Source organism: Copidosoma floridanum, unplaced genomic scaffold (genome assembly GCF_036245765.1).
Source record: "Copidosoma floridanum isolate Cflo_tuat_1 unplaced genomic scaffold, Cflo_Japanese_pri ptg000005l, whole genome shotgun sequence".
In the NCBI taxonomy this organism is placed as follows: domain Eukaryota; kingdom Metazoa; phylum Arthropoda; class Insecta; order Hymenoptera; family Encyrtidae; genus Copidosoma; species Copidosoma floridanum.
Window position 1 is genome coordinate 8,471,260 of NW_028321882.1, and position 25,349 is coordinate 8,496,608.

The 25,349-nt window shown below is 30.7% G+C and overlaps 1 protein-coding gene across 1 annotated transcript; it reads right to left on the reverse strand.

The window, feature by feature from the left end:
* Nucleotides 1-583: 583 nt before the first annotated feature.
* LOC149375671 (uncharacterized) lies at nt 584-3,293 on the reverse strand. Its single transcript, XM_089598088.1, is given in 5 exon segments — nt 584-669; nt 751-757; nt 869-1,136; nt 3,041-3,054; nt 3,288-3,293. Coding segments are annotated over 5 exon segments (381 nt in total).
* Between the last annotated feature and the right edge of the window lie 22,056 nt (nt 3,294-25,349).

The window sequence follows — 25,349 nt, forward strand, 5'->3', positions numbered from 1 at the left end:
CTTGTTTTTACTATAAACCACTACTTTATTAGCTTTATTAATTTTTTAAAAATTATAATATACCTTCAACTGTTGTGTAACATTGTTAGTAATGTTCAGGAATATACTACTTAGCATACATATAATCATAATATGTTTCATCTTAAGTCTGTTAATAAAGATTTTTAATTTTTTTTTAAATTTGCATTTAAACTTCTTATGTTAAGGAATAATATTTTTTTTGTTATTTACTTCTTCATTAACAGACTTAATATCACAGTAACAAAAATCTGGTTCTTTTTTCTCCGTCAGCTGGTCATCAAGCATATTTACGTTTTGCTCCATTGTTTTAGATAAGCGCATTAATTCGTTGATGTTAATGAAATCTGTTAATTTCTTATCTTATTGAGTCGTTGTGGTTCTTTACCAGTCCATATATTCACGTTGCAGGTTCCATGGGAAATTGAGTTGTAATTATTAGTTTTTGTATTTTGTCTTGTAGAATTGCAGACTCTATAAAATCATTTGTTTGAAAATTCACGTCGTAAGCAGTTTTCTATCTTATATAACTGTAGGTAAAGCTTTCACACTTAAGATTTTCAATTTAGCATTTAGTAACCCTATGATTCTCGGAACATTTAAGGTATTCTGTTTCATTATTGAATTTAAAACTACTGTGACTTAGTCTTTCTCAATTATAGCATGCTTTAAAATTAACCAAACCAGAAGTCTTACAACTGTGATAACCAACAAGTACTCTGTAGTTGTTACCTCGTATCTATTTGTAAGCTTTTAGACTTACTTTCGTTATTACTATAGTAGAATTTTTCTCTTTGATAATTTTATGTTTACAAATATTTTTTTCTTAATATCATTTAAATTCTTTCATACTTATTTCATTTATATTTTCCATCCAAATTATTTTTCTTTTTGGATTGTTCAGTCGTTCAATTTTAACTTCATTCTCTCCTTTTAGTGACTTTTTTTGTAATGTTTCTATTTTATACAAAATTTTTTGGTCATACAGTTTATTAGTAATTCGTTGTTTTGAATGTAAACAGTTTTTGTCATACATCAGATATTATTCGTGCTACTTCAATTTCATATTCAAATTATTTTTTACATTTTTGCTTGTTTTTATCATTTTTTCAGGGATTCTTGTTAAATAAGGTATTGTTTTAGTTTAGGCATCAGTGACAGACTTTGAGGTAAAACCTTTTACAGTTTATTTTCATTGGTCACTTAATTACGCTTTATTTTGTTTATGTATTTTAAATAGTCATTTTAAAATAGTATTTTTTTGTGTATCTATTTATTAAATTGTTAAAGTAGTCAGTTCTCTTTCTTAGGTAAATCATATTCTGTGTCACAGTCAATTATAGTAGTGTTATGTTATTCTTGAGACTTATTTTCCAACTAAGATAGTAATTCTTCTTTTAAATCTTTAGTTTGTTTGATTTTCTACTGGGCAGTGATAGTTTTTGTTGTGATAATAAGATCATCTGTATCTGCTCTTAAATTTATATCTGTGCCCTTGTATTTTTGAAAAATGACAAGCACAGCACTAACATATTTACCACTACGGAATTTGTTAAAATCACTCTGATGATAAACATTTTCACATATAACCCAAGTAACTGTTAGACACTTACCTGAGCACTTGTCGGGAGTCTTTTCCTCTGCCAGTGCCAATATTTTTTTTTTTTCTAAATATATTTGTCTTGATATGACATTTATTATATTTTTACTTGTACTACTTCCATGTACTTCCACAATATTATAAGTACTTTTTTTACGAGAAAGTAATGTCTACTATGTACATGCATAATAATGTTTTAGTTTATTTTTCAAACAAAATTTCAATACATGTCATAAGCCATGAACTTTGTCTTGTCTTATAATTTCAATAAAATCAACAAAATAAGTCTGATGCACAGAAAGTTTTTTTTTTACAAATAATTAAAACATCTTAACAGATTCTTCATTTGTCAATTTTTACGCCGATGTTTCAATCACAATTCAAGTTTGGCATCAATTTATTCAAGCCTAAAATTATATCCTTCTGAAGCATTTACAATTTTTCTTTTAATTTGTCTTTTTCTGACTATAGGCATCGTTTAAGATTTGTATGAGCCCTAAGGGCTATTTTTAGTAAACTTTGTTAAATTGTTAAATATCTGTTATTAACGTAGTTTGACGATCTAGTGCCCTAAAAAGACAAATGAGCTAAACTCTTTCGAGACATAAGATTTCAGTAAGCGTGACTACTTGGATACGTAAGGGTGGATTTTTCTGGCCTGCTTTTGTAGCACCGAAGTAATTAGGAGATAATCCACAACACTCTGGAGCGTTGGAGCTAGTTGTAGTAATCTTTCCCAACGTCTCCTGATATTACGCCAGAGACGTAAGTATCCAAAGCACCTTTTTTTAGCAGTCTATGTGAACTTAGTTATGATTAACAAATGAACAAAGCTCTAAGAGTGGTGTGCAAGTTATTTGTATACTAATTAAACATTTTAACCAATCGCTTAATTCACTCGTACTAACAAAAGTTGACTATCCATATTTAATTATATATTACCCAGATCTCTAATCCAAGGGCATTTCATAAATAATTAAAGTTTGCTCTTTTATTAATTAAATTATGTTGATATTATAGCTGTGTAACATAATTTGTTCTTAAATAGCTATTTTATAAGATAATACGTCAATCGCTATATTTCACGAGCCATCTCTTATTACTGACAAACAGCAAAACAAATGGAACAGAGGTTATATTTCACTAAACTGTCATTTTATTTTTGATTGCTTTCCTTCAGCTCCAAATTATGTTGCTTAATGAATTCGTGACTAATTATTTGAAATCCTCAAACTATCTAATACATCTTTTTCTGAGAAAATAGCTATTCATTTAATGAATTTAGTCCATTTTATAGATAATTAAACTGATCTAGTGTTTGTTATCAGAAACTTTAACTATGTTTAGACTACATAATACTTTTTATTTATAAGTATTATTTTTTTTTTAATAAAATCTTTTCTACAGATGATTAGTGTATACCCCCTACTAAGACCCTATAACAACGATTGAGTTTATGGCTCACAATAAATAACATTAATAACCTTAACTTTGATACCAACCAAAAGTCCTAAAGTCATTGGGTATGAAAAAGTTTCTGCTAGTAAACTAAGTAGTTTTTGTGAGCTCTATTTCGTCAGCTCTCACTATACCTTCACCGGTGATTAGACGACACATTCAGTAACAACTGGGCAATATCTCAGTCATAAATTTGTACAGCACGACTTACCCTCATCCTGCTTACTCAATGAACGTAATAATAATTGTAATATTTACATATCTAAAAAGGCAATAGTTATTTTAAAAAAAAAACTTTAAGTTAATGAAATTGTTAAAAAATTGAACTCTAATTATTAATTCTTACAACACCTGTTTCAGCTCTAGAGCAGTCAGTTGAGGGAGGAAGTGAGATAGATAGAGAGACTAAGTGAGCAGAAGATGGCACTGTGCCTTGCCAAACTCGTTGTTGAGATTATCGCCAGCATATTGGGATATAATACAGTGAAAAAGACCATGATGATAGTCAGTAAACTAGTTAACTGACATTAATATCGGGAAATTTTGGCAAGCTATTGTAGTAAGTTCTTACCAGAATTCTTATTATATAAAAAAAAAAATGCTTGTTCATTTGATCGTAAAAATTTTAAAAACTTATCCATAAATCGATCTCAAGTTTTTGCAGACGATAAACTACTAAATCTAATGCATTATTAGCTATTCAAGTTAGTAACTACTTAAATAAAACAGTTTTTTTGGTACTTTAAAATAGTTTACTGCTCAACAACTGTGCAAGGGCATTTTGCCTTCCAAGTTGCTGAGAGCAATTAACTGTATGTTTTCATTTTACTTTATTCCCAATTGAGCTGCAGCTGCAATAATTCAATTACACTGTAAACAAAAATCAAATTTTGATATGGTTGAGTTTAGATGTATCTTTAGTTTTTGATAAATCGTCCATGAAAGGTCAAACTGGAGAGACTAGATTGCAAGATCTCGCCATAACGCATTGCACTATTTGTTATGCACTCTACGAATTGTTTCACTAAAGTGAGTTTCTTAAATTTATCTCCTACTGCATTACCACGTTACAGCTTGTCGTACTCACCCTACGGTGTCACTTTTATAATTTTACTACATCATACTACCTTGTACCACGCCACCAAAGCACGTGTGCAAAGAAACTAAATTTTGATTTATATTGAATTTTGTTTTTTTATCCTTCACTCAATCCTTACAATAATTTAAACAGTATAACTACCTACATTGGTTAGTTAAAGATCTAAAGAAAAGGTAACAACATTCATAAGGTAATAACTGTTAAAAAATAACTGTTTAATAAACACTCAGTGTTGCTTGAAGTTCTACTCATCAAACTTTTATGATAAAATGTAATTCCTTGCAATAAAATAGAAGACTCTTTTAAAGTAAAAGAAACTTTGATGATACAATTTTGAAAGATGTTAGAGTTGGATTTTTAAGCTGTATTACATACAATTACAGCTGTTACGTAACGTATAAGTTACGTATAAGTAATGCAAAAAACTTTGATAGACAACTGATTTAGTTACCTTGCAGACATATATACAGGTCATTTCACAAAAAATGCTATATTTCATGAAGTGCACATTTTTTGACACCAGACTAAATTTTTTTCAGCCAGATCATTTTTTTAACCGTGTCAACCAGTTTTTCTATAGAATGTTATCAAGATCAAAGATAAAACCTTTTTGTGTGGCTGTAAGATTAAAATCATAGGCCAAAATATGATCACTGTAACGCAAAGCATTCGAAAAATTTTATTTTTGCGGCTACTAATACATATACGTTGGTTTTTCATTTTTTCACTATGTATCATATGAATGTTAAGAATATCAAGCATCTTTTCTAATACTTCAACACAAGAAAAAACTTTTTTTAAGGATGGGACGCTTTATTCATGAAGCCTACTTTTGACACTTAAACCAAGTGCTACAAATGACTCAAATTGGCCAAGCAATAAATGTTAAGACACTAGAAATTGATCGTTTTATATTTTAGAGTATATCAAAACTCTGCTTAATTTTTAATACCCTTATCTAAATACAGTATATTTGCAGGATCGCTCTAAATATAAAATGTTATGCTCTGGTAAAATAATCTCTCATTGTTGTAACGGCCCTAACCTTAAAGGATTTTTAAATAAAAAAAAGGTATATTTTACAAAGGCATCTTAAGATAACATGTGACAAACGAGATTTCGTTGAAAAATTATCACTGGTGGCTTCGCAGTTACCAGAAAATAACCAATAAAATGATACATCTTTTAGATAACAAATGACGCTGTTTTCAAATTGTTCAAAAATTGCATTTCAAATACCAAAGGTTTTTCATATACAACCATGGAGTCAGGCCAAAAGTTTTTTAAACAGTGAGTACCTCACATACTTGAAAAAAATTATAAATATTAAGTTTAAGTAGTCTTTGTCAGGTCGTAAAAATATTGCAATTCTTGTCGAATGAGCTACAAAAGGAATTCAACGAAAAATCTGCTACTTTTGTGTCAAAAAAAGAGGCAAAATTTTCAAGTAAGCATCCCTTCGGAAACACATTTATTTGCCCCAGTTGTTCTTAAGAGCGAAAAAATACGTTAAACAAGCAGTCCAGGTCTCGGCACGTACTTTTTTTCGCATTTCTTATATTTTCAGATGCTAAATTTTGAATAAAATTGTACAATTTTTGCTGACTTTTTCATGAACATAATTCTGACACAAATTAGAGGAAGTCTCCTAAAAAAGTACAGTAAATTCATCCCAAAAGCTTGATTTTCCATTTATGAAAGACTCCGTGTGACTGCCTGAATCATGGTTATAATCAAAAAGATGAACAGAAAAGATATTGAAATAACGCAAAATTATTATAATTTTAAGTAATCGTTTGTTTGCTTACTTTTCATTGCACTAAACTTCTGTAGGTCATCATATTTCTTATCAAGTAAAAAAAAATATGAAAGCTTTTGTCAAAAACTCTATTTTCCATTTTTTTAAAAACAATGTATGGCCTTTTTGGGCATACTTATGCGTAAAACAGTAGAAAAGTCAGTAACTGTACTGATAAAAGTATTTTCACGTTTTTCATTATATCTACGCTTCATGTAATCGTAAAAGAACTTGAAAACAAATAAAATATACATTTTGAAATAAATTTCACTTTCCTCTTCAAATCATTTAGAAATATGATTAGCATCAAATGTTAGGAGCGGAATAAGCTTGAAAAACGGAAAATTCAATAAAATTTGTAACATTATTTTTCTTTTATTATTAAGCTTCAAGTGTCGATAATTATTGATGGTTTAGGGCCTTTAAAGTGCTTATTTCTTCTTCTTCAAGCAGCTTTCTTGAATGTTACGTTGTGGGATGGAGCTACAATTATGAAAGTAAAAAAATTATAACACTTTATTGAAAATTCAGCCGTAAAAATCAGAAATGCAAAAAAAGGTTCATGTCGAGAGCTGGATTGCTTACTTGAAGTATTTTTTTTGTTGTGATAAATACCTGGGACACAAAAACGTTTGCAGCGATGTGCTAACATAAAAATTTTAGCCCCTTTTTGACACCAAAAATGGCAAATTTCTCGTCGAATTGCTCATATACATGTATACCCACACATCTGTAGGTACATATTCAGATAAGTAAAGTTCTAAACAGCTTTTTAGTTATGACTTTAATTATTTATAATACAGTTATACTTAAAAAATAGTAAGTTTCATTAAAGGTCTTGTTGTTGACTACTGCCTCATAATAATGGCGTTTTATAAATAGAGTAACAATAATAATTGAAAAAAAAGTCTTAGAAATCCAGTAGGTTGAGAGAACTACGAGATGAATTAAAGCTCCAAAAAAAGCCTTGGTAATGTAAAAATATATACAATATATAAGCAAAGAAAAATTTGCATCGTTAAAAAATTTTACTTATTCCTAGAGGCCTCTAAAACTTCTGTTTAGTTCTTATCTGAGATGCTGAACCATAAGGTCATTTATGAAATCTACTCGTGCACACATTAATAAACAGTTGTAGTAATTATATTATGTTCTTCCCTAATTTGCAGTGCCTGTCAAGGTCAGATGATTGTACGTTTGAATTTTTAAACAATATTAAATCCGTTGTTTACTTTAATTGTACATTTTTTAAAACAAGTCATTAGTCAAGTGAAGTTGTAGAATCGAGATCTGAAAGGGATCTGTTGTTAGCTATTTGGCACGAGACTTTCATTATTATACACTTATAGAAGAAAATTAAAATAGTACAAGAACTTCGGAAATTCCGGAGAAATTTAACCTTTAACTCATTAAACTAACACCCAATCTTCTTTTTTTTAGTTGCACGTACCCATTAACGAGTAGGTATTTTGTAATAATCGTTTGTATTGTAGGTACTTTAGAAGGAATACGTTCTTCAACGTTCTTTGTTTAAATAATATAAGAAACATTTGATCTAAGAAAGTCCAACGTAAAAAACTAAGGACACTAATGTTTTATAAAAATTGTAGGTCTTCTCCGATACGCTAGGTAATAATCTCAAAAACGTGAGGCAAAAATGTGCAAAAAGGGGGGTGAAGAAACTTTATATTACTAAGTTATAACTGAATAAACATCTAATTAGGTAAAGTTCATCACGAAAAATACGATTCTGATATTACTTTTACTTTAAATCTTTTAATTTTTTAATAGTAACGAAATAAAGTGGAAATTTTTACCCTAAAAGCTGTCAGCGGTAGTTACCTAGCGTATACAAGTTACATTTAGTGTTCCTGTTAACATCTGTTACACTAAGAAAAGTGGTGTTAGAAAAAGTATTACAGCTATAACAAAAATTACTATATTTTATAGGAAAGCTGAGACATACTTGTCATATTATAAAAATAACTATGCTACATAGTAAAACCAGATAATATTAAAATTTGCTACTTCGACATAGTAATTTTTACTTTACTTAGAAAGAGTTTTTATATCCAAGTGAGAGAAGAAAAACAGATTGTATATATATTGCCCAGTAAATATATATATTTATCAGAAGATTAATATATACACATTTAAATGTATGTAGATATGTTTTTCTTACTGTACATAGATGTTGATGTATTTAAAAAATATTTCTACTTTTAAAAAAAACTGCAGCAACTGGAATTAGACCTATAAACATCGCATGAAATTACTTCCGAACACAGTAATTTTTACTATACTGAATAGCAATGTACGGGAATGAGAAATGTTACTGTCACATAGCAAATTCTACTTCAGAATGAGGTACGTTTTAAAACGATAACAATAAAATTTACTATGTTGTGTAGTAAAGATTGTACTATCACAATTTTTACAATGTTAGACATAGTAATTTTTATTCTTCCGTGAAAATTTTGTAGGGCTACTGTACAATAAAAATTACTTAAAATGTAATTATTACTTAGTACTTAAAATGTAATTATTACTTAATTGTAATTAGTACTTAAAATAAAATTATTTTCAATGTAATAATTTTGCATCATCAGGTGAGTATAGCTTAGCTCTCCTAAAAATATAGTAATTTTTAGTACAGTTATGATAATTTTTTCAACACTACTTTTCTGAGCGTAGAGACTCATCATCTAAAAAAGTTTTATTTGTGTATAAGCAAGAAAGAACAATTGTGAGCCCAAATCTGATTAGCTTTGTAAAATATACTTCCCGCACAGAATCCATATTTTTTGGTTTGTTTTCTTATTGAAATTTTGTTAGGACCATCTTTTGACCGCCACTATTCGCGTCGCCGTCGTCGTCGTCGTCGTGATAGCTGTCGTCGCGCCACAAGGAATGACGCAGTATTCAAAAATGTGTAAGTATTCCGAAAGGATGACCGGACACTCACATGCATCAATGTTTATGGGCATGTAATGGACGGTGAGGTATAGAATAAGCAGATAGAAGTGGTGCACGAAAAGAGAGTCGCGACGAGGCGCCATGGCGCCGGGATCGTAGAAGGGTTTTCTTGTCGATCTCACACATACATATACTTACTTCCTTACCTCTCTGTTTCCAACAAGCTTTTTTTAGTGTGCATACATATATACGAGCTCCTCGTTGTTTGCACTAAAACCTTGTGTCAGCAGGCCATTACCAGAGTGTGTATATACTATTTTTTTCATGACGTAACAAAAAGGTAGAGGAAGAAAATGAGAAAAAAAGGTAAATAAAACAGAAAAAGGAGAAAAATGTAAATGCTTTCTGTGTTTTTTTATTTCTTTGATTAGAGGAGACCAAGCTTTTTTTGGCCAGTATTTTATTGCAGATGCGGCCTTAATTGTACGATTGTTTTATGGTAAAATTACCAAGTTTCTAAATGTGAATAGAAGAGTTGTAGATTCTTAAAAGTTGTAAGAAATATCTACAGTATAATAAACACAAAAGTACATAAACATTAATCACAGTATGATTGTTTAAAATTATCCAGAAAATATTTGTAACCTTGAGAATCAATATAATCATGAAAGTCGAATAAAAATTTTAAATTATATTTTGAAATTATTGTTATTGGACCATTAGGCATTTTACACTCACATTCTCTAGAGTTATTACTAAGCTTCTTTAAAAAATTAAATCATATTTTGTTAGCCTGTGTTTCAATCAATAATAACAAACAAAAATTCAAATAAAAATGAAAATGTATTAAACATGTAATTTAAAAATGATTTACATCCATTGTATGGAATTTCAAATAATTATCTTAGCTTACCACTTTTATTTGTATGTAAATGTGTAATACAAATATGTGATGTTTAATCTTTTAGACGAATGCAGTGCAAGCATTTGTGAGAGTTTAAAACAAGTTTCTATTACAATTTCTTACGTGCCACATAACTTAAAAGTACTAAATATACTTATATAAAAGAAAGTTTATTCAAAAAAACGTAAAAGATCATCATGGTATACACATTGAAGTTACGTAGCGTGATGTTTATGCTTAGCGTCCTTCACGCCACACCATAATTGAGATAAAATTTCATAATAGAATCGCTGATAAATGTATTATTTTTTAAAATTTGCTCCACATATCGTAGTATCAAGGAATAACATATGTTTACCAACATTTCTAATATTTCGGAAAGTACATTCATTTACTTTTGCATTTTTCTTGCCACAAACCATATAAATATTTTATAAATACTATTGAGCTTTAGCATCAGAAAAATATATGCTGCAGAAGAAATAATTTTTAGGTCTCAGTTTTCATGAAAATAACAAAGCTTTCTTATTTTTCACAGTGGTAGTAAGCTTCACGTGTAATTATTCGGGCACGAATACACTATAGAAGGTTGATGAGATGTAGTGAGGCTTATTATAATAAGTTTTAGTTTCTTGTACTTTTATTACAAGCTAACATCTTTGATAAGTAAAAGACTACTGTCTCATATGCATATATGAATATAGAAGAAAAAAAAATTATTCACTAATTAGCAAATGACTCTGACCTGTAGCCTTTTACTTTAAAACAATGCTTATAATATTATGACACAATGACTCTAATTGTTTTACAAATGTCTTATCATAATTGTAACTAATACTTAAGCTAATTAAATATTATTAAAATAAATCACTAACTGTACTTAAGAAACTAATTTTTTGTTGTCCAAAAATTTACTAGACGTACTGAAACACGGGTCTCAAGGAAATTACTGATTGTTTTATCTAAAGAAAAAAAAAAAAAAAATTCAAAAATGAAAATGTGAATATTCAGTCTTAAATTAAAACTATCTGCTCGTAAGCTTAGATGTCTACAACTGGGCTACTAAGAGCCGAATGCTTGACAACTTGTGCTACATAACATCTAGCTAAACCTGAGTTAACTGAATTTTGCATAATATACATAAGAAGATTGTATTTAAATTATTTTAACGAAGATTGCACGGAACTAATTATTAAATATCATGTAGTCTTATCTTAATCAATTTATTTAGGTTTGTAGTAAGTAACAATAACTAACAATAATTCATATAAACTAAAGAAGTTCAGATTTATGGTTGAGAATGAAACTAATAACTGTTACAATTAACCGTTATTAGTTTTTTTTAATTCCTTCAGAAGGCTTTCAACTTACTACCCTAGTCAAATGTAGAACTTGCAGTTACATACGCTTATATGACTAACGATTACCAGTCAGTAATACATACATGTAGTTTGCGTCAACATGAAGCAACTTAACTTCTTCTGTATTTTTTTCACGAAAGTCAGTACAATAATTAAGAGAAAAAATAATGTAAAAGCACTCTCTGATTTAAAACATACAAGACAAGCTCAACAAATTTTTTTTTAAATCTCATCAAATGATACTTAATAAATTATTCGTTTATTGATGTTCTGTAAATACATAATTTACTAATTTTAAGTAAAATAATGAATGACAAAAAAAGAAAACGAAAGAATGTTATTGTTATTGTCATATTATTTTTATCTTAGCATTATTCATACTTATTAGTAAATAGTTAAAGCAACTATCATTCATACTTATCGTCATTTCTGAAAAAACAACTTCTTTGAGTCGTGTTTTCCTGACGCAATAAAAAAATTAAATTTAAAAAACCTGAGATTTTGCGGACTTGAAGTATATACCTAAGCAAAAAACAAGAAGCTACAAATGTACTAGTACATATTTTAAAATTTTATAACATAAGAAATACAATCGTACGGATTATATTTTAAAAGCATGTTGCAAAGAAAATACCTAAAACTATATATAAGCCTGTAGTTTTTTCAGTCGAAGTCATTTTTTCGCAAAGTAAGCGAGCAACTGGGGTTCATGCGAGTGACTCTTCTCATAAGGTCCGTGTTAAATTTTCAAAGTGTTTTATTAATTTATTTGAACTTTTGTATAGTAACCAGTGCTTTAATGACAAACATAAATTCATAGTAACCTTATATGCAAAACTTTGAAATACAAAGACTGTAAGTCATTTTTTAAAGGTAAAGAGCCTACTTACATTTTTTTATTTAAGTTACCAGTAGAGATTCGAAATTAAAAAAAAATTAAAAATAACAACTGAAAAAAATCATTTTAAGTTTTTTAAGTAAAGCATCTATTGGCACACTTAGTATCTATTGACTCCGAGAATTGAACCACATCCTTTAGATTGGTATTCGGGGACCTTACTGGTTGTGCTACGCAGCACGCTAATCCAATCTTTGTTCTTGTTATTTAGGGATACCAACCAAGAAGCTTCTAAATTAAAAAATTGATCTAAAATTTGACTTTTTTTTATATTTCACATAGTTAAGCGAAAAATTTTCTAACAACAAGCACTTGTAATTTTATTTTGACAAATAGAAAATGTTAAGAAAAAATAAAGAAGAGAGCACTTTAGCAGTACTTGTAAAAGTAAGTAAGATAGAAAGAGCCATTGATCGTCAGAGTCTGCTATCATGCTTTCTCTCTCTCTCTCTCTCTCTCTCTCTCTCTCTATTGTACTTTGGGAACAGGTTTATTTTAAAATTTCAATATTCGACCATAATGCAAAGTTTTTCCGGGGTCTTCCAATTGTGTTTACTGAAACCCTATCTTAACCCGTCTTTAATAAAGAGCCGACGAAATTCGGGCACGTGCGCAACTACGCATAGTAAACAGGCACACAAAAAGAGACAGAGAGACAGAGAAAGTAATACACACGAACGTTTGTTAAACTATTGTATGTACCTATATGTGTAGGTGTGTAGTATACATACCCTTCACCATGTATTAATGTTCTTTTTCGTTCTCGTTGCTTATATGTTAATGAACAAAAAAAATATAAACATAGTTTGCTTTTTTTTAATCTATAATATTTAGTGACAAAAATACACATCTATAAATATACTGTCTTGTTAACATAAAAATATGGAATGAACATAAGGGAAAATATGATATGCGAAGAAAGAACGAAAGAGTGAAAAAAAAAATGTTTAATTATTGTGAAAGAAATGTCTAAGGCACAAAAAAACTCACTTTTATTTTAATAATAATAAATACGATTATAACCAGCAAAGTAGAACACACATCTAACCGTACAAGAATATTTGTCTGCATACGTGTATGATATTTTCTGGCTTGTATCTATATTCCTCATAATTGATACCTTGTGGTAACAACAACTTGAAACTTGCAGTATGAATTTGAAAAAAATAAAAGGTTTATGCTCATACATAATTTTCATTACTGTATGTATGGTGTGTGTGTGGTTTTTTTTTTTGCATGATGAAGCTGTTCCAATTAATAATATTTTCATTTGTCTGTACGATTATCATTATTTTTGGAATATAAACACACTATTGAGTTGTGTATTGAATATGTTTTAAGACATATTAACTAACAACACTGTCTTAAAGGATGTAATTAAAAAAAAATCTTTACTATTTTGCGTCACCCTGGTAAGTTACAAGGATTTTTTTTTTCATTACCGAATTAACGAAAAAATCCATATGTTTTAGAAACTAAGTTATATGCCTTATTGAGGATTAAAAAGAATTTTAAATTTTAACAACAATGTTTTCTATAATGTTTATTGAATGTTTCACTGATGAAACTTTCAAGACGCAGTAATTTTCAATAGACGGATGATTTGAGCCAATAATTAAGTTTAGCTGAGTAGCTCGTACTTATAAGAGTACGCATGAAAAAAGCTTCAACTGTTCTTGATTAGTAAGATCTGTTTTTCATTACAGTTCAGATATTTGTTCCGTAATTTCCAAAGATATTACGTTTTGATATCTACGCCAATGAAAACTTCGTTCTAGAATCAACATTCAATAATTGAAGTCACAGTTATACATTTAATTTATATAGTAAGTACATCTGCTATATCTAAAAACTTTTGACAACAAAAGACAGAAATAAAAGTGATTAGGGAGTTTTGCATTACTTTTCTTGTGCCTTCGGGTTTTTTCTCTCTTACATAAAATGTTTGTTATTTCTGGAGGGTTATAAATTGTACGAATTTTACTTATATCTTCAGAAAGTATTATATTATTATCAAATTATGAAATAGGCTAGGCAATACAAGGATCAACTTACTTAGTTATTTCATAGAATTAGTATTAGAAATGTATATTTATATCGACGGATGGAAAAAAAAGTTTTTGCAACACTATTCATAGATTACAATAAGACATAAATAAAATAAAAATCAAACCAGGATGATAGATTGCATTGAAAAAAGTCTGCCAAGAGTTGGAATAAATCCCAAGATAGCAAAACTGTTTGAGCAGTGGCATAAGCTTTAACTATCTTAGCTATCGGAACTTTGGAGAAGAGAGATCTTGAAGTTGCATAAGTTAGTTGGCAACCTCTGCAGCTAGTTCTACAGTTCATAACAATTATGATAAAGAAAAAAATAAATTAGTGGTTACAGCAGAGCTGCCTTCCTTAAAAAAATTTTATTTGTCAAAGTAATTGAAGATTGAAAAATAATTATTAAAAGAACGGAAAAAATTAAAAAAAAATGTTTTAAAGTCTAAAGTCCGTGCACGTAGTTATAAGTTTTTAGCTCCCCGATATCAATCAATCAGATTATTACATAACATTAAAGCAACAGCCAGTTGAATCTATAGCATATACTTGGTTACAGTCAAAAAAGAGAAAAACTTGTATCGTCGCTTGCTTTGGCTATGCAGTCAGCTATGTATTTAGTCGACATTTCCACTCCTCTCCTCGTATGCGATCATTGAGTGACCTCTCCTACGTGTCTTCAAAATGAGCGCTTATATGCTCATTTCCACGTGAATCCACTCCTTTTTTTGTACGTACACGCTTTTCGATACAAGTCTCGCACTCTTGAAATATGTGGGCCCGGTTCGATGGCTAGCCACAGCTGGTTGCCACGATCAGTGCCAAAAAGTCGTCTCACATCGTAGCACTGCAATGTCTCTACTTATCTCCGACCACACTTTTTTTGGATATGATCACGTTGTGGTGAAGTAAGAATTTATTTTGCCTTTTTAACAATTTTTGCAATTTTAAACTCATTTTCATATGTTGCTATCTATATGGGATCAGTCCTAGTAGAAAATTGAGCATTTTAACTAGTCAACTGAGTAGCTCTTACTTATCTCAGCTTACTAGCCCTTATTGTTCTGACTGGTAATTAGACGATAAACTTGGTGAAAACTAGGCAATACCACAGTTGAGAATGCGTATAGCATGTCTTAACCTTAAACTGAATATTAAATAAGCTTTTAAAAAAGCCAGTGGGCAGTTATGAAACTGCTGACAGAAGTGCAAACTTTAAGCTATGAGTAATATTTTAACTTAAGTTCTAAAATGAATGAGTAGCGTTCCAAATTACTAACTTTTTTTGAAACAAGTAATCTAAAATCATATTATTTATGTAACTATGTGGGTCGTGATAATATATAAGATAACATGCATATCTCTTCCTTATACACGTTTCAAATAGTAAGTTATAAAGTTTATCACTCAATAATACAGGTACTCCTTAAGCTAGAAATCCTGAAAATTATGCGATTTGTCATGAAATTATTCGTTTTGAATTTTACTACAACCGATGCTGAGCAGTGAGAAAAAATTTATCAAAAAATTTAGACAATTTACGTTCAATGCAGGCTTATTAATATTTTTTTAAAAATTCATTTGGAGTCCTGAACATGCAATTTATAAATAATTAAATTGATTGTCTAGCAAGAACCTTAAGTATTCACGTCAAATAAAGTGTTATTTCAATTTTTTGAAGTGAAAGCTTCTTTAGGCGTGTTAGACTATTCTGGATGAAGAAAAACTTATGGTTTTGCGTCAGATCACTCTGATTTAAAAGCAAGGCGATTCCTGCAGAAAGTCGTGTGTCAACGCAAGAAAATGAAGTGTCGGCCAGGGGTAGGAGGAGAGGGGAAGCCCGCTCATCTGTATTGGCCGGCAGTTAAGAAGGAGAGAATAGTTTGCTGGCACGGCGGAGTGTCGCGTGGTATGGTAGTATGGGCATGCATATGGCTTAAATACTCTCTTCTTGTTAAACGACAGCCATTTCACAGTATGTATAGTATGCATTTGAATTTCCAATATCCAATAGTATCAATTACTCATGCAAGTTCAACTGCGTGTAGTTGCACACATGCGCATCGAAATGTGGTGTACATAAGTGACTAGTTAGTTACTATAAGCTGTATTACCGCACACATACGCACACGCATATATATTTTTAATTAACTGGCCTCACGTTGTCACTCTTCATTATTAATTAAACAATGCTTTAAAATATTTTATACTTATATCTAATAATTATAATATCTCACAATAAACTGTTTTCATTTACAAAGGTATAATTTAATATTCCATTGCGAGTTGAATTAGCTTACTCTTTTCCTTTAACAAATTTATAAGTAGTGATTAACAATTACTCTACAAATCATTTAATAGCATTCTCAGAGAACTAAGTTATTTACAAAAAAAAACATCAAAATAAAATTTTCTTTCACGTAAGTATTAAGAGTTGCAGCTAAGAAATTAATTCAATTATTTATAAATTGCATATTAAGGACTCCAAATAAATTTATTAAAAAAGGATAATAGGTCTACAACAGACGTAAATTGTCCAAGTTCTATAATAAATTTAATCTCACTCCTTAGTATCTGTTGGAGTAAAATTCAAAAGGAATATTTTTATGACAAATCGCATAATTTTCAGAATTTCCAGCTTAACGAATACCTGTATTATTGTGTACTTAAATTTGTAATTCATTATTAAAATTTTGTATAATAAAGAGATGTGCATATTATTATATTTACTATCACGATCCACATAATTACATAAATGCCACAATTTTAGATAACTTTATAAAAAACAGTAAATAATTTAGATAGTTTCTAACTCATTCCAGAACTTAAGTAAAAATGAAAAATATAATATGTTGTTTTAAGTTTTTACTTTTGTCGGCAGTCCCATGACTACCCACTGATTTTTTTTTTTTTTTTTTTTTTTATAAATAATTAAGTTTTCTGAGGAGGCTATTAAATAATTTGTAGAAAAAGTGTTAATCACTACTAATAAATTTGCTTAAATAAGAGGATAAGGTTATTAAACTTGCAATTAAATATTAAATTACACCTTCATTAGTCAAAATATTTTGAGTATAACGTAAGATATTCTAAAGCATAATATAATGAAAAATTATTAACAGTAGTCTATGCGCAATGTGCAGCGGCTATCGTTAGACAAGAAAAGAGTACATAGCTTTTGTTCGTGCAGTGAAGTGTAGCAGGGTATGGTAGAACAGGTATTCATACCACTGTACCCCACCGTTCTCCACCGTGCCGCCAGGCCACTCTCTCCTTTTCTACCACTGGCCAAGTAGACCGGGCTCAAACAGTGATGAACCCGGAAAAATTATTCGCACCCAATTTTTTCGTGCTTTCTTGTTGAAAATGAAGTAATGTATTTGAAAGTTAATCTTCCTACCTAAGAATGTGGTCAGGTATTGTTTAAACAATTTTTTTGTAAACAATTTCGTCAAAGTTGTATTTTCGATCTGAAAAAAAAATTCTCAGATTTTTTGGCCCATTTGGAACAAAAAACCATTTGAAATGTATAAACCTAAGCCCCACAGTTTTCAAGTGAAAAATTCCCAAAGTTTCATAAAATGAATTTTTTCCGATTTTTAGGGCTCTATGAGACTACTAAATAAAGACATTTTTACATGTTTCAACACATGAACATAAACTATCAAGCTTTCTCTACAATCTTAAAAAAAGAAAATGTCAAAAAGTTGAGTGGCAGGATTGTTTTTTGCAATATAAGTATACACTCTCGCGGGAGCGCTCTCTGAAACGCCCTGAACGTTTATTGCAAAAAAACAATCTTGCCACTCAACTTTTTAACATTTTTTTTTTTGGAGATTGTAGAGAAAGGTTTGTAGTTTATGTTCATGTGTTGTATTATATAAAAATGTCTTTATTTAGTAGTCTTGTAGAGCCCTGAAAATCGGAAAAAATGTATTTTTTTAAACTTTGGGAATTTTTTACTCGAAAACTATGGGGTTAAGGTATATACTTTCTAATCGGTTTTTGTTCCAAATGTGCCAAAGAATCTGAAAAAAATTTTTTCAGATCGAAAAAACAATTTTGACGAAATTGTTTACAAAAAAATTGCTTAAACAATACCTGACCACATTCTTAGGTGGCAAGATGAACTTTTAAGTACATTACTATATTTTTAACAAGAAAGCACAAAAAAATTGGGTGCAAATAATTTTTCCCGGTTCATCACTATTTGAGCCTGGTCTAAATACAGGAGCAGGCTCTCCCTCTCCTCCCACCCCTTCGCTACAATTTCATTCTCTCGTGCTCACACATGACTCTCTGCAGGAATCACCTTGCTTTTAAATAAGAGCGATCTGACGCAAAACCAAGAGTTTTTCCTCGTCCAAAATCGTCCAACACGCCTAAAGAAATTTATTATCTGTATTATTTACAAAGTTAATGAAGCGATAGTTGTTCTGCTTATTAGTTGTTACTGCACTACTACAGCTCTAGACCAGTGGATTTAAGAAGTTAGTGAGGAAAATAGAGAGACTATCAGAGGGAAAGATAGCACCAAGCTTTGCTGAGAAAATTGTCGAGCGTATCGTAACGATATCAAGGTATAATGTAGTTAACTAGGCCACGATTACAGTCAGTTAACTCGAAAGGGGTCCATAATATTGTTAAATGCTAACCAATAAGTGTAGTAGGTTTTCACTAGGGTTATTACTGTATAAAAAAAAGCTGTTCTATACTATCAGCATTGCACAGTAAGTTCAACACCAGCCAACTACGAGCGACCTCAGTGATAAGAACATAATTATGGAAACGTCATAGAAGTAACCTCGAAGTAAGCGTTAGAGTAGAGTCTTGGATCTGAGCACTCCAGGCAGTAAGTTCTACCATATAGCTATTTTAAACTCCGACCACTGCGTACTGTCAGCTGAAATTCAAGGGAAAAAAACATGCAGTCAATATAAGATACTGTTAAAAGCACTGCTGTATTTTAAAGACACTACTGATTAAAACAACTCTAGGAAAAGTTTGCTTGCAGCTAACTTGACGATAAGACCATATTTTATAAGCGCGAAGCCTGAAAAAAATCTCTAATTGAGAATTTAGAGATTCACATATCTTGTTTTCATTAATTCAACTTCTAATTCTGGTATTCCGACAGAAAAAAATATTTATGCCACTTGAAAGTTGGAGTATACATTCGATAGAGATTCTTAGTTTTTAAAGTTATACTTTTATAGGCGCATTCTGTACTACAGAGTAAATCAACGATTTTAAATAAGTAACCTTGCAAAAAAGAGTAACAAAAGTGGATTTTGCTTGATACCCCCCCTTCTTAGCCCCACACCTCTTAACGTACTCTCAGTCTGTTTACCACACAACGCGACCGCACCACACATTTTGGATTTCATAAATTTCATTTCCTATAAATGATTTCTTTCAGAGGATTCAATTATTTCTTTTCACTAGGGGGCTGTGCTCCCTGCGCGCTCCACGCCAACCCCCAAAATTGAATCACTCATTTATTTTCTGTACACAAATGACTTTTCACTGATTTTTCTAAATCTTATTTTTAAATTTACCCGCACTTGTTCAGTCTCAGCCTATCACACAACGAATAAACAGGCTATATCACGTGACCCATCATTTTTTTAAGATAGGATGGTTTGGTTCGCGTATACTTGACACCTTCTCTCTTGTGTTAACAAAAAAAAAAAAAAATTTATATTTCTATTAAAAAATCAAGCAAGTTTTTCCAAACGTCATCTTTTACACAAATACCAATTGGAAGATTCATATATATTTTGTAAATGTAATTTTGAACGGTTTTTCCATAAGTTTGCATGTTAAATTGCAAGTTTTATTAAATTTAACACATAAAATAGGGTACAGTATAATAATCTGCAATTTTTTCGTGTCCATCTTAAACTATTTTGAGTATACTTTTAATGCTTGAATAATATACGTTAAAAAACCTACATAAGTGATGTACGTACTAAAAGGACATTAACTGGCACGTCATACTATACTTTGAAAGGAATCGGTACTACAGAATGGTTTGTCTTTATTTTTGAGATGCAATTGTATTTTATTTATTAAGTATGGATTATGAATAAGTGTAGAAGCGTATATGATAGTTCTTAGCGTGGCGTTAGAAATGTAATGAGTGTAGGTAGTAGGCAGTTGTTGTTTGTTCAGTTATAAATTATTTTAATATCAATTAAAACCACACCCAAGTAACGGGTTATACTTTTTATCAAAAAGTAAGAAAGTAAGCTGAGAAAGTTACAATCGAGCACTAAGCCACTGAGTTAGTATGATCAACGTAATATTTATAATTAATGATAGGTGATGTAGTACCTGCTTGTATTGGTCACAAATTGTGCATTTCCTTACGTAAGACTTATAATAGACAATAATTATTTGTTGCTGACAAAAATTAATTAATGATTGAGTTTAGTAATTTTGAGCAAGTGTTTTTTTTGTAAGAAATTTCACTAGTTAAAATGACCAGTTAAAATAAATTACGCCAATTTTAAGTAAATCACTTAAATTAACTGAACTTTATTAATACTTAATGAAATTTTACAAATAAATATAGATTTCTTTCCTTAACAGAATACATCATTGCAATAATTTTATTTCATAATAGAATACATTATTGTAGTTATTTCATTCCAATACTTTTAATATGTCATATTTTTTTAAATGAAATTGGACATGCGTTTTATTACTGTAGATAATATAAATAATTTATAGCTAAAAATGTTTTCCTATATTCTTAATAGTAAGAGATTGTCATTACATTTATATATAATATCTGCATCATTGCATATTGTTTAACTGTCATGAATAAATTAAAGCATTTCTGAGTTGCAGAAGACTCTCTCAAAAAAAAAAAAAAAAAAAAAAAAAAAAAAAAAAAAAACCAGTAACAAGTAAATATTTGCAAACTACGTCATATTTGATCTCGCCCTAACTTAAGTGAAAATCAACTTACACCTAGGGAAATTTTTTAACGATGTTTATGAATTTGAAAATCGTTTGACTTGGGCAGGTCCACATAACACTCATGGGACAAAATCCAAACAGATTTTTTTAACAGCATTATTTTAATGAAAGCAACCTAATGTGAAACTAGTATAACTGTAAAAAAAGTATCTGTAAAAAAAGTATCCGTGCGTTCTTTGTGCCATAAAATAATCAGTGGCCATAAGAAGCCATTGATTTACAGCTTCTCTCGTGTAATTTACGAAAAGGGCTATTTTTTTGAGCTGTTAAGATTTTAAACCCCCAAAAAATTTATATTAAAAAAAATTTTTTTTTCTTATATCTCACAACTTTGTTACCAAAGCAACAAAGTCCTGGACCTTAAACTCTACATTTCTATTGCTACAAAAATACAAATACATTTCCTACTTATTTAAAAATCTAAAGTAGGATCTTTAAAGATTTTAGAGATTGCTGTGAGGGTACAATGAAAAGCTGATCTCTCACGTAGTGGATTCTTTATTTGTCGATTTTAACGCTGCTGTTTCAATCTTGATAAATTTTCTGCGTCAATTTCTTGATGCCTAAGTAAAATTGTATTTATTAGATACATTTGAAGTTTTTTTTCCAATTCACCCTCTTGCAACTTTTGGCATTCTTAAAATTTTTGTGACCCCTAAAAGCTGTTTTCTGTCAACTTTGCTAAGTTCTATTATATTTGTTGGCAAGGTAGTTCTTCATCCGATGGCCCTAAAAAAGACCGGTGAGCTTTTTAAGTTAACTCTTTCTTGACTGCAGTTAACAGCAATTGTGACCTGGATACCTCAGGGTGATCTTTTCTGGCTTGCTGTTAAAGATACAGACTAATTGGGAGAAAAATTACAAAGTCCGAAGCTTTGGGGCTAATGTAGTGCTCTATTTAAAGGTCTCCCGGTATAACGTCAAAGACGTTGGTGTCTAAAAAACCTTTTTTATTTGCAGATTCAGTTGTTTTGGTGATCTTAGATGGGGACATTGGTTAGTGATACTTGTCCAGTGGAGGCTGTCCCGTTGGCTCAAGTTTTTTTTTCCTTCATAGCTGTTATAGGTTTGCCCAGCGCAGACCTTGGAGAGGATCAGTGATTCCTGGTTGAATGCTTAGAGTCTAGAGGGTAATAGAGGGTCGTTGGTCACCGGGTTTTCCAGCCTTGCGAAGAACAACTCTGCAGGTGACGTCTGCTAGTGAATTGCTGACTTATTTTAATAGTGCCCGTCTTTAGTTAACATAGTCTTTTAGTTGAAAAATCGCTTTCGGAAATGGTCGTAAAAATGTATTTGTTGGCAAGTTAGTTTACACTTAGGTGGCCCCTAAAAAGAACCGATGAAACTGATGGTTAAGTAGGGAACGTAAGTACTTATAATGGTTCTAAAAAGCGCCAGTGGTGAAACTTCTAGGCTATTCTTATTCCTGATGATGAAGAGCTGGCTACGGTTGCTTGATTTTTACCCTGGGAGTCTCGATGTACGGAGACTGAGATGGAGGAAGGTACGCCGCTGACCAAAGAATATTTCGTCTTCGGGTAGTTTCCCGGGTAACCAACCACTCATCGTTAGATGGGAACATATGGGTAAGTACGTTGGGGAGTCATGGGGACGTGACGACTGAGAAGGTACCGTTGTGGCTGCCCGTACCCCTCAGAGCTGTTTTCTCTGGCTTACACTTGTAGCCAAAAATTCTCTAACTGCACCAGGCGAGATGGTAGGACTGCCTCACAACTCTGAAGAGTTGGTGCAGATTGTGCTCTGGCTAGATATGACTCCTGGTATTATGCCAGAGATGTCATCGGTTAGAATGAATTTCTTTTTTATCGCACTTGTCGAGATTCAGGGTGAATGGAATGCTAGGTCCCTTTCCCCTTACAGAAGAGCGTCGTCCGTAACCAGGATATCCAGCTGCAAGACAATCATCAGCATTCTCTATGCAGCTCGTTGAACTGTCAAAGCACGACTGCATCACTACCAAGACGCTTTGGCGTATTATAACCACACTTATTTAATTCTGTTGCAGGTAGCCTCGATTTTATGTTGACGCCACCTAGTGGATTTTACTGAACTAAAGTGAAAAGCTGGCGTATTTTTGCAAAACTTCGAGCTCATTTATTGCTATTGTTATTAAATTTTTTAAGATAAAAACTATACTAAAACCATCTAGGAAGTATTATGTATCAGTGTGCAAAATTTCAGCTAAATCGGTTTAGTAGTTTTCGCGGTTAGCGATTACAACGGTTTTAGCGACTTTGCTTTATATATTAGTAAGATTTTCCGTGGAAAATAACTTTTTAAAAAAAAATTGGTTTCCATAATATAAAGTATTATTACTTATACTATACTTATCACAGGCTTACTTTGTTTTTTTACATCAGTTGCATTTAATAAAGTCAATAAACATGTGAGTGTATATGAAGTGAAACAGACAGGCAAATAGGAAGAAAAAACGGTTATAATTATGCTTGTTAATTGGCATCTCAATGTATGTACATGGGTAAATATTTTCATTACCATACAGGCATTAGTTCCAACGCACTTGTCAATCATACAAAGTGAAAAAACCAGACTGAAAAATTGGTGTGGTGATCAAGTTTGGACATTAATAATGTTTAATCTAGAATCATATACCCTACATCATAAGACACATAAATAATTATCTAACTGACCTCAAACAAATCAATCCTAAAAAACTTTGGACTTATTTAGAGTGATTAGGTCTGGGCCTCAACATGAAACCATTATGGAAGATACACACTTAGTAATTTGATGTACAGTAACTGGTAATAATTCATAACTTCGTAAGTCGTTCTTAGTAACTTGTTAACTAAGTGGCTGGAAATTCGAAGTTACTGTTCCCTTTGTCAAAAGAAACTTAAATTTCTTAGCTACAGCAATTAGAAAAATACAATACAACTCATGGCCAGAAGTGAAGAAGCTTCAGACCAGCTGCTTATCCTTTACTGAATCTTCGAAAATAATACACAGGTGATTTGAGATTTTTTTTACTTTGAGTGCCTTCGGTCTTAGTATACTTTTTATTCAAACATTCAAACTATTGTAATATCAGACGATAAAACTGTCCCAATTTTTATCTGTGATCGTTATTTCAATTCTTTGAGTACTTGAACTCAGTAAAAAAATTAAAAAAATCTTTGTTTGCAGTAGATAATAGTGTATTTTAGGGTAGGTAAGAATCTTACTATTGCATTTGAAAATTCATTGTTATTTATAAGAATTTTATGTTAGTTATTGTGTAAGAAGTCTCAGCAGACTTATAAGTCTTGTGTTTTTGCATGGGGGTAGGAGAAAGAATCGATAACAAATTGGTGCTGTGTATCAGTCGTAAATGGTTCAATACCTAATATCTACATACTCTTACATATGTCTATTTACTATTTTTTTTTCATGCCAAACCAAATTTTGAAACAAAAATCTCATATTATTCAATTGATCTTAAGCTCTTTGGCTATAAAACATAAAATATTTCGGAAAAAGTCGTATGGTTAAGAATAAGTTCTTCTTTATTTATCATACAAATTAGAAAAAAAATCAAAAAATATCTATGGAACTAAAATTTAGCTTAGAAATGGCATGTAGGCTTTAAAAAAATGGTCTTCTTTTTTTGATCAGAATCTGAAGAGGCAGTATCAAAATTTTATAATGGTAAATACATCATAAAACCTAAACTCAGTCACAGAAAGTAAGGAAATCGTATTTGTTGTAATAAAACAGGTCAATGAAAATCTTGTAACGCAAACTAATGAATCCAAACTGTGAAGTCGCAGCTTAAAAGTTTGTGAAGTTCCAAGCGTCAAAATCAGTATAGCTAAGACTGATATCGTCTAATATATAAAAATAAAATTTTAGTGTTTAACAAATTCAAAATATGTTGGATATAAATAGAGTTGGATACATTAGGCAACCCACTGCTTCTCTGTTATGTGCATATGTTAATGTTTGAAGCCATTGCGTTCCTAGAGTATTCATTTTTTCCATATCGTTCTCTACTTAACTTGTTTTGTTACCATTAATGTCACTTGTGAATTACACTTTTTAGTGCTACACCGTTGTAAGACTCTCTCCATATGCTCTTGTTGTATAAGAATCATTTTGCTATTAATTTCATCGCCTTCGTTTTTCATGCTTAAGAAGTTTCTAGGTCTCCAAGATCCTTTATTTAAAAAAAATTTTTTAAGTAGTTTGTTATTAAATCTTTTTTTTTTTGTATCAGTCCCAGCTACTATTAAAATATTTA